Source organism: Podarcis pityusensis (assembly GCF_964106645.2).
Source record: "Podarcis pityusensis genome assembly, chromosome: 9".
Classification (NCBI taxonomy): Eukaryota; Metazoa; Chordata; class Lepidosauria; order Squamata; family Lacertidae; genus Podarcis; species Podarcis pityusensis.
This window is the reverse complement of record NC_138034.1, coordinates 6,012,037-6,024,751: the sequence shown is the minus strand read 5'-3', so window position 1 is coordinate 6,024,751 and position 12,715 is coordinate 6,012,037. Positions and strand designations below refer to the sequence as shown.

General features: G+C 47.5%; 1 protein-coding gene across 1 annotated transcript; it reads left to right on the top strand.

The window, feature by feature from the left end:
* The first annotated feature begins 1,230 nt into the window (after positions 1-1,230).
* LOC308485968 (cytochrome P450 1A5-like) lies at positions 1,231-12,394 on the top strand. The gene is made up of 7 exons (XM_081022198.1): positions 1,231-1,352; positions 3,740-4,610; positions 5,698-5,810; positions 6,584-6,672; positions 7,017-7,140; positions 9,337-9,423; positions 11,553-12,394. The coding sequence occupies exons 2-7, from the start codon at positions 3,777-3,779 to the stop codon at positions 11,857-11,859; spliced, it is 1,554 nt and encodes a 517-aa protein (XP_080878324.1). The 5' UTR covers positions 1,231-1,352; positions 3,740-3,776; the 3' UTR covers positions 11,860-12,394.
* Positions 12,395-12,715: the final 321 nt, after the last annotated feature.

Here is a 12,715-nt window from a genome sequence, read left to right as displayed (position 1 = left end):
GAACATTTTCACCTGGTGTAACAAAGATTCCAGATCAGCCTTCCTGGGGAGAGCATTCCACAAACCGGGAGCCACTGCAGAAAAGGCCCGTTCTTGTGTTGCCACCCTCTGGACCTCTCATGGAGGAGGCACATGAAGAAGGGACTCAGAAGATGATTTCAGGGTCCAGGTAGGTTCATAAAGAGAAAGGCGGTCCTTGAGGCATTGTGCTCCTCAGCCATTTAAGGTTTTATAGGTCAGAGCCATCACTCTTACCCTCAAATGTTCTTCCAAGCCTTTAGCTGGAATCACATTTCTTGCCTTTTGAATCAGCTGGTTTGGGTCCGCCCCACCAGAGCAGTAGAAAACAAGCTTGCTCCATCTTCCAGGCAACAGACCTTCTGGCGTTTGGATTGCTCTCCTGTCTCTTCTCGCCTTGCATAAGATGTGCATATGCTAAATTAAATGCATAGAAATAATCACCCTCATTCAAACAGAAACACAAGACCTCTTCTTGGGGTGGGCTTTGGCCAAGTCCCCTGCATGTCTGCTCAGTCTGCTGTCGAAGTGCTAACTGGGGACAATGGGCAACTTCAAGGCCCCTAACCTTCCTTCATATGATTCTTCATCTTCAAACTGGACAGCTTTACTCCTGGGAAACCTCTGCCCTTTGTAGTTGGACTTTGGGGCTCAGGCAGGAAGACTGGAGAAAGGTCAATCAGTTGCATTTGGGTGATATTCAGCTAAGTGTAGACCCACAGAAATCAATAAACATGACTAATTTCGGCCCATTAATTTCGATGGGTTTACTCTGAGTAAAACCTGGTTTAATACCACTCATTGTTTTGTTCAAATTTGCTGAGCTGAGTTGGTGCAAGCTATACATTTCAACAAGCAGAAGTCTTTTTAGTTTGGTGAATTTCTCCTGCAATGACCAAGAGCTTGCTTTGATAAAAAAAATGAAATCAAATTTTATTCAATGCAGCATTGGAACTCAAGACAAGGCAAAAACCGCAACAGCTCAAGAACACTTGGAATGTGCTTGTGGCAATCAACAAGGCTGTGGCTGGCTGATGTGGGACATGTTCTTTGCTTCCACCACAATCTGGAGTGGAATGGAGTGGGGTGTTTTTATTGGGCTTCCTCCAATACTAGCTGTTTGTTTGTCCAGCCTTGGCTGGGAAGATGCAGATTTGGCCAGCGGAAGAGGGCGTGGATTGGCCAATCTGAGGGCAGCGCATAAAATGACCTCTGGAACTGCTCAGCACAGCATGTCCACAGGGAGAAGAGAGAGATCTAGACAGAAAACCCTGACTGGATTAGCTACGGCACTGGTCAAGACTCCAGTTCCTTCGCCCATCTGAGCTACACAGGTCTGTAATGTGCTAAGCTGTAAATGTTTGCATGATTGCCTGCTGGCAAGCCCCAGAAAACATGCTGGGATTTACCTCCAAGTCAACATGCCTAGATTTCCACTGCAGGCCTTTTTCTGCATCATCCTATTATAAGGTAGCATAGCAATGTATCATTTTACCTGTTTAGTATAAGTCTGCTATGTGCTAGTTGTTGTATAGGGAATATAGGATAGAGATGGTCCCAGCTGGGAAAGTGTACCCTTCCCAGGCAGGGAAGGGGATTTTGACCATAAGTAGCAGGGATGGGATATGGGGAAACCTGCAGAAGCAGAGATGGGGCCTGGGTCGACTCTGTTATCTTTCCCAAATGTAGTCTGAAGGCACCTGGGGCCATTGTTGGGCTGACACTGGATCTGGCCAGAGCCCAGAAGTTTACTGCAGAGTCGCGTCGTATGGCAGAATTATAATTATCATTATCATTATCATTATCATTATCATTATCATTATTTATATCCCGCCCATCTGGCTGGGTTTCCCCAGCTGCTCTGGGCAGCTTACAGTGTATATAAAAACATAGTAAAACGTCAAACATTAAAAACTTCAGGGCTACCTGAAGGTAGAGATATACATGTAAGAAAATAATCTGGAGGAGAACTATCCCCCAGAAAATAAGTTTAAGAAGATTGTCCATAAGTTATAGCACACTTTTGCTGGTGGGGGCGATCTGGGAAGGTTTCCCCGCTCTCCACAAGGGGAAAGAAGGAAGCAGTTTGGAAGATTGGAAGATTATGACAGGCATTTGAAAAGTTTCTACAACTGGTTAATGTTAGCGACTGTGGTACAGTCTCTGCTGCTTCTCCACGAAAATGTCAAAGAATAGATTTCTATTCCTATGATGTAGAACATTTATTATAGGCTAGCAGCCTCATACCTGGCATTGCTCAGGAATTCTGAGACACCGAAAAACAACAACCCCAAAATAAAAAAACCAGCTCTGTTGTGAAAGGTTCAGCCCACGACCTTGATTCAAATTGGCACCTGCTTGTCTCCAAAGAGAGGCAAAAACCTGCTCCTTGATCTCAATAGCCAATGTGCAAAATTCAGTTATGATACTTTAAGAAGTGTCCAGATGCAGAACAAACAAACAACTTCCTCGAACTTTCCAAAATATATAGCAGATGGAGAATGTGTTTTTATTGACTATTGCAAGTTCATTGACAACCAGTAATGAAAGGTCATTGGCAATCAGCTCGGGGCCTGAGAACAGAAAAAAGCAGAAAGACACTGAAAACGGCAAGGCAAGTAAGAAGCAGATGGAGGGCTTTGTGAAAGGAGCAGCGGTTAAATTAAAAATAATAGCAAATGCATTTTTAATGGTCGTATGACTCAGCCCCAACTAAGGAAGGTCATGCATTGCCTCCATATACATGGTATCTAGCTGTTTTAGAAAAAATAGAGCTGTAGAGCTGGAAGGGACCCCGATGGTCATCTAGTCCAGCCCCTGCAATGCAGGAATCTCAACTAGAGCATCACTGACAGATGGCCACCCAATCTCTGCTTTAAAAACCTCTAAGGAGGGAGCGTTCACCACCTTCCAAGGGAGTGGTAGTTTGATTTAACAACCATGAAAGCTGGTATTACTCATAGTAGCATCCCTATAGACTAGAGCTGGGGAAACTGTGGCCCTCCAAGAGTGTTTGGACTCCATGTCCTATCAGCCTCAGCCAGACTGGTCAATGGTCAGGCCCCCAGCTGGCTCCAGCCCACCGACCAGTTGCCGGCCGAACTCCAGTCCTTGGTTCTGCATCAAAACTGTGACTCAGAGCTTCAGAAGCCTTTCAGAAGCTGAGCACACAAGCCAGCAGAGTAAACAAACTTCGCAACAGAAAGGCAGATAGAGGCATATGTAAAGCGTATTTACAAGCAGTTTATTCAGCATACATCAGGACAAAGGAAAAAACATGTCTTCCCCCTTTCGTGTCCGAGCAAGAAGCATAAGCAAAAGCTATACACAACGGAAGTTCCCAGCAAGCTGTGCTGGAAGGTAAACATGCATGTGACACACAACAATCATGCCTGTTCCTTTTAAGGTGGAACGGAATGTTCTGACATCCTCCCCCTTTCCGTGTAACCTGTTTCACCTGTGGTTCAACCCAATTGCAACTGCTGTACATAAACCTTAAGTTGTTCTCTGTTAACAACCTTAGACAACAGATCTGCAGGAATTTCGTTTCCTGGCATGTAGGACACCTGAATGAGTCCTTTCTGAACACACTCTCTTGCACGATGTAACTTAATCTGCAAGTATTTGGTTCTTTGCTTGCAACTCTCTGAGTTCAGCAAAGCCAAACACAGACTTTCACCCGCTAACCCTGCCTCCTGGGCTGTCCTTTGGCTCATTTCAGGAGGGTTTCTTACCCGTCCACCCTGTCCCCATTTGCCATGTCGCTGATGGGAATCCTGGGCACCATCTCGGCTGCAGAAGCCCTCATCGCCATTGCTGTTTTCTGCCTGATCTTCATCGCTATCAAATCCCTCCGGACGCAGGTGCCACAGGGCCTAAAGAGTCTCCCAGGGCCATGGGGCTACCCATTCATTGGCAACATGTTGGATCTGGGGCAGAACCCCCACTTGAGTCTGACGCAAATGAGCCAGAAGTACGGAGATGTGATGAAGATCCATATTGGCATGAGGCCAGTGGTAGTGCTAAGTGGCCTCGAGACCATCAAGCAGGCCTTGGTGAGGCAAGGAGGAGACTTCATGGGCCGCCCTGACCTGTTCAGCTCCCGCTTCGTGTCAGGAGGCAACAGCCTGGTTTTCAGCACAGACTCTGGGGAGGTGTGGCAGATGCGCCGGAAACTGGCCCAGAGTGCCCTCAAAAGCTTCGCTGCTTCCCCCAGCCCTGACTCCTCCTCCACCTGCCTATTGGAAGAGCACGTCTCCAAAGAGGCCAACTACCTGGTGATGAAACTGCAGCAGGTGATGCTGGAGAAGAAGAGCCTCGACCCTTACCGGTACCTGGTGGTCTCTGTGGCCAACGTCATCAGTGCCATTTGCTTTGGCAAGCGCTACAGACATGAAGATGAAGAGCTGCTCAGCATAGTGAATGTGAGCGAGGACTTTGTGGAGTTTGCATCCTCCGGCAACCCGGCTGACTACATCCCTGCCCTCCAGTACCTCCCAAGCAACAACATACAGAAGTTTAAGGCCATCAACCAACGCTTCACTACCTTCCTGCAGAAGATCGTCCAAGAGCACTATGAGAGCTTCAGCAAGGTAAGGGATGCAGGGAACTGCTTCATGCCAGGCTGGGCTATAAGTCCTTCAGGCTCACCATTGTCCATTCTGACTGGCAGCAGTGGTTCTCCATGGTTCCAGGCAGGAAATATTTCCAGCCCTTCCCTGCAATGCCAGTGGGGACTGAACCGGAGATCTTCTACCACTGAGCTATGACTCTTCCCTATATAATGGACTAAGGCAGGCATAGGCAAACTCGGCCCTCCAGATGTTTTGGGACTACAACTCCCATCATCCCTGACAGACTGGTCCTGCTAGTCCCAAAACATCTGGAGGGCCGAGTTTGCCTATGCCTGAAATAAGGACTTCCCAGATAGGCCATTGTAATAAGTATGAGTTACTCGTGCGTAAACTGGTGCCTCTCTAGGCTAATTTGCCTTGTTAAACCTTTTTGACTGCACAGCCCTTTCTCATCGTGGCTGCCTCAGTCGCTGGCAGAATCCGTCAGTGGGCGTTTCTTGAACCTCTTCCAACATAAAAGTTGTTTGACACCCAGTCTCCTCCTCCTCTCACTGCGCGGGAGTCTTCTGTGCAGGGAGGGCGTGGGTAGCGGAGGACCTGTGCCCTCCTCACTGAGGTCCAGTGAAGAGTCCTGGAGCCCTCTCTCCGATTCCCCCATCTGCCCCCCTTTATCCCTGGTGTTGCGCTGATTTGCTTCCCCCTCTACTGAGCTGTTTCTCCCCCTGCTGCTGGGTCCTTCGCCAGCATCATCTAGGAGCCTCCCCTTCGCCTCTCGCTCCGATGTCAGTTCCCTGACAGCCATGAAATGTCATGCCCTCCATGTTACTTTTCTTCCACCTTCTGGTTGCATTTCATCTTGTACGGGATGGCCACCACATGTTTGGTTGTTGTTAAAAAACAAAACCAGAGTCAACACTAGAAAAACTGCGATGAAATTTCATTTTAAGAGTGCATGCCTATTAAAATCCAATGAAAATGCATGCTTTAACAAATACAGGCTGCCCTTGCTGTCAAATCACAAGAGCAGCACCAGAAGAAAAGCTGGGAAGTCAAGAACTGGCTTCTAACCACCATAATTGTGAACTGAGTCTCTATTCCTTCCCAGGACAGCATCCGGGACATCACAGACTCCCTCATCGACCAAAGCCAAGAAAACGCAAAGCTTCAACTCTCATCTGAAAAAGTAGTGAACCTCGTCAATGACCTATTTGGGGCAGGTAAGGTGGTTTCGAGAAAATATCTGAAGGGCTTCCCCATGGAAGACGGAGCAAGCTCGTTTCTTGTGCTCCAGAGGGAGGTTCAGAACCAATGGATTCTAATGACATGAAAGGAGGTTCCAACTAAACATTCAGAAGATCTTTCTGATGATAAGACCCATTGAACAGGTTTCCTTTGAAGGTTGCATGACCATCTGTCAGGGATTCTTGAGCTGTGATGAACTGGTTTCCCAGTACCAAGTACAGTGGTACCTCGGGTTACAGACGCTTCAGGTTACAGACTCCGCTAACCCAGAAATAGTACCTCGGGTTAAGAACTTTGCTTCAGGATGAGAACAGAAATCGCGTGCCAGCAGCAGGAGGCCCTATTAGCTAAAGTGGTACCTCAGGTTAAGAACAGTTTCAGGTTAAGAACGGACCTCCAGAAGGAATTAAGTTCTTAACCTGAGGTACCACTGTAATTGTAAGGTAGCTCCCCAATTCTCTTTGGTCTGTCTTGAATCTCCCCACAGTCTGGTTCTTTGGATGAACCTGAGCTCTGGTATTATGAACATCTGGGAGACGTACAGATATGTGTCCCCATTCTCAACAGCATGTCTAATTATATACACATTCACTCAGATGGGAACTATTGAGACTTGGATACTATTTAATTGATGCAGACTAAAATTATATTCACCTTTAAAAAAGGAGGTTAACTTTTTTAAAAAGAGGCTTTTGGGTTGTCGTTTTGTTTTAAAAAACACTGCTCTGTTTCCCCCCCCCCCCCCCCGGGTTTGACACAGTGACCACAGCCTTGTCCTGGTGCCTCATGTATCTTGCTGTCTATCCAGAAATCCAAAAGAAGATTCAGGAAGAAATAGGTAAAACTCTGTTTATAATAATTCACACGTCTCTTTGGCAGACTGGATCCCAGTTTCTTTCTCTCCTCTTTAACCTGGATGGCTTTAAAAGACAAATTCATGGAGGAAAGGACTCTCAGTGGCTGCTAGCTGCAATGGCTGCCTCCACAGACAGAGCCAGCAATACTTCTGAATACCAGTTGTTGGAAACCAGAGGAGGGAGGAAGGCTCCTGTGCTGGGGTCCTGCTTGCTGGTTTCGCAGAATGGGCATCTGGTTGGGCCCTGAGAGAACAGGAGGCTGGACTAGATGGGCCACTGGCCTGATCCAGTGGAGTCTTCTGATGTTCTTATGCTTAACCTGTAGATGAGAGCATTGGCCGAGAGCGCGAGCCCCGGCTGTCGGACCGTCCCCTGATGCCTTACACCGAAGCCTTCATCCTGGAGGTGTTCAGGCACTCCTCCTTCCTGCCCTTCACAATCCCTCACTGGTAAGTCCTGAGCCTTCCAAAGAGACAAGCAAACTGTGGCATTTGTGTGACATCATACTGGGTTCATAGGGAAAGGGGTAGCTAATTGTAAAATGACTAACCAATGGGAACCCAGGGGGAGGAGTTAACTGTGTATAAGGTTTAAGCACAGAGGGTTTTTAGTGAGTTAGAGTTGTTCAGAAGACAGTCTGGAGTTAGAAGAGACAGAGAAGATAAGCCTGTGGGTTGGGCTAGTCTGGTGGGAGAGAGTGAGAGAATTTGTTAAGAGGAGTCAGTCAAACAGTTGAGATAATCAGTCAGAAGGTATAGGCCGGTAAAGAAACTAAAGTTAAGATACTGACAGGAATATTATCTGAGGAACCATAAACTTGTTAATGTTTGTAAAATGAACTTGTGTTTTTTTGGTTCACTTTTAACAACTGACTGGACTCAGTGTTTTACCAGAGAGTAACGGGTTGGTGGCAGTGGGGAAGTGAGCACAGTGGTGGCACAGGGATCAATAGGCCATTAAACGTCCAGGGACCCTGTGCGATCGCCACACAAACCCATCCCAATTCCCCAGCTCATGTCCATGAGGGGCCTCACCCTCAGCCTGTGCCTTCCTTGTGTCTACATGGGGTGGGCCATCTGGTATGGAATTAGCAGCATTTTCAGGGTTTTCACCTTTCAAAAATGAAGAAAACTCCAGGTCTTCATGATCAGGGAGAGAAACGTCTGAGATAGGGTTACCAGACATCCCCATTTCCCAGGGACAGTTCCAGGATTTGCAAATAAGTCCCGGACAAATTCCATCCCCGGAATGTCCCCGGATTTCATCTGATGTCCCTGGGAAATGCAGCAGCTGCAGTCTCAGCAGCCCAGAGCAGTTGGCTCTGTCTGGCTTCAGGAGCTGCTTGGAAGTCCCCATATGATGGTGGTGCAGGGGGCCTAAGATGCAGCTTTTGGGCTGCCTCCACCCTCCCTGACTCCAGCAACTAAGCTGTGAAGGGAGGCTTCATGCTGCCTATTGGAGCAGCCTCCCAACTCCTACTTGCGTGCATCAGGAGGGGGCAGGGATCTCTCAGCTGTGAAGCGAGGCTTCACGCTGCCTATCAGAGCTTACGTGCAAGCAGGAGGGGACACGGATCTCTCTTAGAGAGCCAGTGTGGTGTAGTGGTTAAGGGCGGTAGTCTCGTAATCTGGGGAACTGGGTTCGCGTCTCCGCTCCTTCACATGCAGCTGCTGGGTGACCTTGGGCTAGTCACACTTCTTTGAAGTCTCTCAGCCCCACTCACCTCACAGAGTGTTTGTTGTGGGGGAGGAAGGGAAAGGAGAATGTTAGCCGCTTTGAGACTCCTTAAAGGGAGTGAAAGGCGGGATATCAAATCCAAACTCCTCCTCCTCTTCTTCTTCTTCTTCTTCTTCTTCTTCTTCTTCTTCTTCTTCTTCTTCTTCTGTTAGGCAATGGGAAGCCTTCCTTCCCAGCTGAGGGATCCCCGCCCCCTCCTGCTTGCATGCAAGTAGGAATGGGATTGGGGAAAGGAGGCATCGCGCTGCCTGAAAGATCCCTGCCCCCTGCCCGCCTTCCATGCCTGACCCACCGCACACCGCTTCCCCACCACCACCACCGAAGAACCAGCAACTCAGGGGCTGCCCAGGCTCATGGAGAAAGGAGAAAGGAGCCTCAGAGGAAGGGGAAACATGGTGGTTGAGGTCAAGGCGGTGGCTGCCCCTCTGCCACCGCTATCGCTGCAGCATCAATGTCCCGAACATTCATTCATTCATTCATTCATTCATTTAAAGTGTCCCCGGATTTACTGAAAAAACCCTGTAACCTTAGTCTGAGACTGATCAATCTTTAAGGACAATGCATGGCAACCTAGGATGATTGGAGTGGCTTCCTTCTTGTTTTGTCTTTACGGGTGCCTAATATGACTTGACCTTGGCCACTGCAGCAGGGGGCAGGGTTTTTTTCAGCCCATGGGGGCAGATTTGTGCCTTCTGGGGACCAAGCGGATGGGATCAGAGGGGAAATGGGCAGGGTCGGAGAAGACCAAAACTGAAACTGCCCTATTAATCTCCATCCCTTTCCCCATTGCATGGCATTCATTTCCTTCCTACAGCCTCCCAAATTCCATCTGATATTCCTTCCACTCTTCCATCCCTTCAGGTGCTTTGTGGGGTTTTCCCAATGAATACATTTATTTCCCATTTCAGTACAACCAAAGACACCGTTTTGAATGGCTACTACATCCCAAAGGACCTCTGTGTCTTTGTCAACCAGTGGCAAGTCAACCATGATGAGTAAGTGTATCTCAGCCCTTGGGAAGACATGTTCCCCACACCTTGTGCATGCTCACTGTACCGATCAGTCATGTTCCTTAGCACTCATTTAAGCAGGGATGGGGAATTGGGTGCTCTCTAGATACTGTTATGCTCCAGCTCCCGTAAGTCCCAGCATGTGTAACCAGTGGTCAGAGATGATGTGAGTTGGAGTCCAACGACATCTGATGGGCTGCAGGTTCCCCATCCCTGATTTTAAGTGTGAATATGTTACAGACATACTGGTATAGGTTCTGGGTGCCAGAGTTCGTGAGTGCAACTCACCCAAAATTCTTGGATTCAGTAAAAGTTAGAATTGATCAAAGTTTGACTAAACTGTGCCAAAGATAGAAATCCCTGGGCTTAGTTTATGTTTACAAGCCAGACCAGCTCCCTGAAGGAGGGTCATTAGGAGGACAGAAGAAGATGATGGCCAGTTATTAACCCTCAAGGAAAGCCATCAACAAGGCAAAACACTCTCTGCTGAGACCATACCAGAGATGGGAGAGGAAGCATCCGGGATTGAAGTGGGAGATGAGCTAAGCGAAAAAGAAAAAAGGGTCGATTTTGCAAGCTGGAGGGGGTGGGGCAAAGCACAAGGCGGTCTGTCTGTTTTATCCTGCAGAGAGGGTCACACATGATGTTTGGGGTCTCTTGGAATCTGAGGCTGCAGCCGTGGGCGAAACAAGGCCCTCTTGAGATGTGACTGCTCTGCAGTCTCGCCACCCAGGGGCAGGTTGTATATATGTGTAAATGAAACCATATACCCTAAAGACGCCACAGTCTCCTCTGTGCCTCATTTCCAAAGGGTTCTCAGACCCTGGGTAAGCCTGGACCCCCGAAATCTCACACTGCTGTGGAGATGAGGCAGTGTGTAAGAGAATGTATCTTGAACAGCGAACCAGCTTTGGATTCACCATTATGCCTTTTTGAACAGACATCACAACCTTCCTCAAAATGTTGAGTTCAAGGGCAGCTGCTTCTCCCTGTTTCCAGTCTAGGAGAGAGAGTCCTAGTTAGCTGCTCCCTCTGGCAGTCGTGAAGCTAGCCCCTGGCCCAAGGAATGTTATTTATTATTATTAACAACAACAACAACAACAACAACAAGTAGCTTTTTAAAACAAAAAATAAGGCTTGTGTTGTACTCAAGGTGTTGCTGAATTCAATGTCCATTTAGTCCCAGCCAACATAGCTAATGGTCAAGGGTAAGGTGAGGGCACCACATTGGCCACATCAGATCAGTGGTGTAGTGGAGTTTGCTGGCACCCGGGCGCGGAAGTTGAACAAAGTCTGCTGTACCAGCCCAGCCCTCACCACCAGATAGAAGTGGGGCTGAGCCGTGCTGCCTGCCTGCCTACGTACAGTGGAGCCCAGCCAGTCGACACTTGGCAGGTGAATCCCCCCAGTGCCTGCGGAGAGGAGTGCCAGGCTACACTGGAGTCATTCCTTGCCTGCCTCCTTCCATCTGTACCTGCTTGCCATCTGAGCGAGGGGCCCAGGGACTTGGCGGCATGGCCAGGCTGGGCTCTGGGGCCCAGAGACCCCCCAGTGGTAGGCGGGGCAGGATGAGGATCCCTGGGGGGGCCCGGGGCCATATCACCCTGCCCTGCCACGCCACACCCCAGTTCAGATAAATATTAAATAGATGCACATGAGATTAGCGATTGATGAATTGGTCAGTTTTAGTTTCTTTCAGTTATATTCTTTTTAAAATCTTCTTTTAAAAAATGTCCTCATGAAAATAATTCAACAAATTTCTCCTTGTAGACACATATCTGTATGAAATCTTGCCTGATCTACACATTTTTGCTGAACACTCCCTCCCAATATAACGCATGCTTATATCATTCTCACCAATATATGCATTCCTAGGCACGTTTTACCCCAGTTTAAGCATTTTTCTACTTGGCCAGAGAACTGTGTTACAAAATTCCGGAAAGTGTGAGTTTAAAGGATGGCTGTGTTTCAGCTAGTGTATTGTTTCAGAGTGTCCTTATGCAAACTGAATCAATATTTTTCTCTCATCTCTGCTTGAGGCAAGGAGTTTGCATGCTCTTTCTTTCTTTCTTTCTTTCTTTCTTTCTTTCATTCAAAAAATGCTCCTTTTCCAGAACCCTTTGGGAATCCCCTTCCTCCTTTAAGCCAGAGCGATTCCTGACTGCCAACGGGAAGGGCATCAACCGGGATGAGAGCGAGAAGGTCCTGGCCTTTGGCCTGGGGAAGAGGAGGTGCATTGGAGAGCCTCTTGCCCGGTGGCAGGTCTTCCTCTTCTTAGCCACTTTGCTCCAGCAACTGCAGTTCAGTATCCCGGACGGGGTGAAGGTGGACATGACCCCTCGCTATGGCCTCTCCATGAAGCACAAGCGATGCGAGCACTTCCAAGTAAAACAGCGCTTCCCACAGAGTAGCCATGAGTGAGCGGCAAAGACACAACTCCGTGTAAGGGGTGGGGAGGAACACATCTGTCTATGTGTGCATTAGGGCGGTTCATAACAAACTTTTTTTTTTGAAAATGTCTGCTCCAAAAGTCTTATCGTACTACACTAGGGATATCTGAAATTTTATGCCTATCAGTCAATGTATTGACCCTCCTCCACGAAAATAGCTGTTTACTTGGCCGTTTTCCTATGTCGTGAAGGCTGAAATTTCAATTCAGCAGAGCAGGGTCAAGACATTAACTGATATGCATGAAATTTCAGATATATTGTAGCTATATAGTCCCTAGTGTAGTAAGATAAGACCTTTGGAGCAGGCATTAAAAAAAAAAAGTTTTTTATGAACCGCCCTAGTGTCCATGCCTGTGCAGAGGCATCTTGCATCTATTACTTAAAAAAAAAGCAAGCAAAGATTAATTATGCTGGGGGAAATGCACTGAAATGTTCATTTCAGGAGAAATTCACACAAGAATGTTGGTGAGTTTTCACAAGGAATTAAATGTATATCTAATCGCAAACTGATTTACTTATTTTATTTTATTTATTAAATTTATATACTACCCTTCACCTGATGATCACAGGGCGGTTCACAATATAATGTTGAAATAGGAAGAATGGAAATTCAGGTTGGAAATTAAGAAACGCAGAGAAACTTAAATGGACAGGTCTACCCATCCCTACCCCTGGTGTAGATCATAACTTCCCATTGTACTGAACAAACAGACATATTGTCTGTCCAACACACCCATTATAAGCAGCAATCCGATGTGCACTTACTTGGGAGTAAGAAAAGTTGACTTCTATGAGTTCCAATGCAAAATGGCCTGGTTTTGCAACTC

What these genes read in the sequence shown, in the direction of transcription:
- LOC308485968 (XM_081022198.1), top strand. Translation starts at nt 3,777, where the DNA reads ATGTCGCTGATGGGAATCCTGGGCACCATCTCGGCTGCAGAAGCCCTC. An exon ending in ACTATGAGAGCTTCAGCAAG is followed by an intron (nt 4,611 to 5,697) that starts GTAAGGGATGCA and finishes ATTCCTTCCCAG; the next exon opens with GACAGCATCCGGGACATCAC. An exon ending in AATGACCTATTTGGGGCAGG is followed by an intron (nt 5,811 to 6,583) that starts TAAGGTGGTTTC and finishes CCCCCCCCCCGG; the next exon opens with GTTTGACACAGTGACCACAG.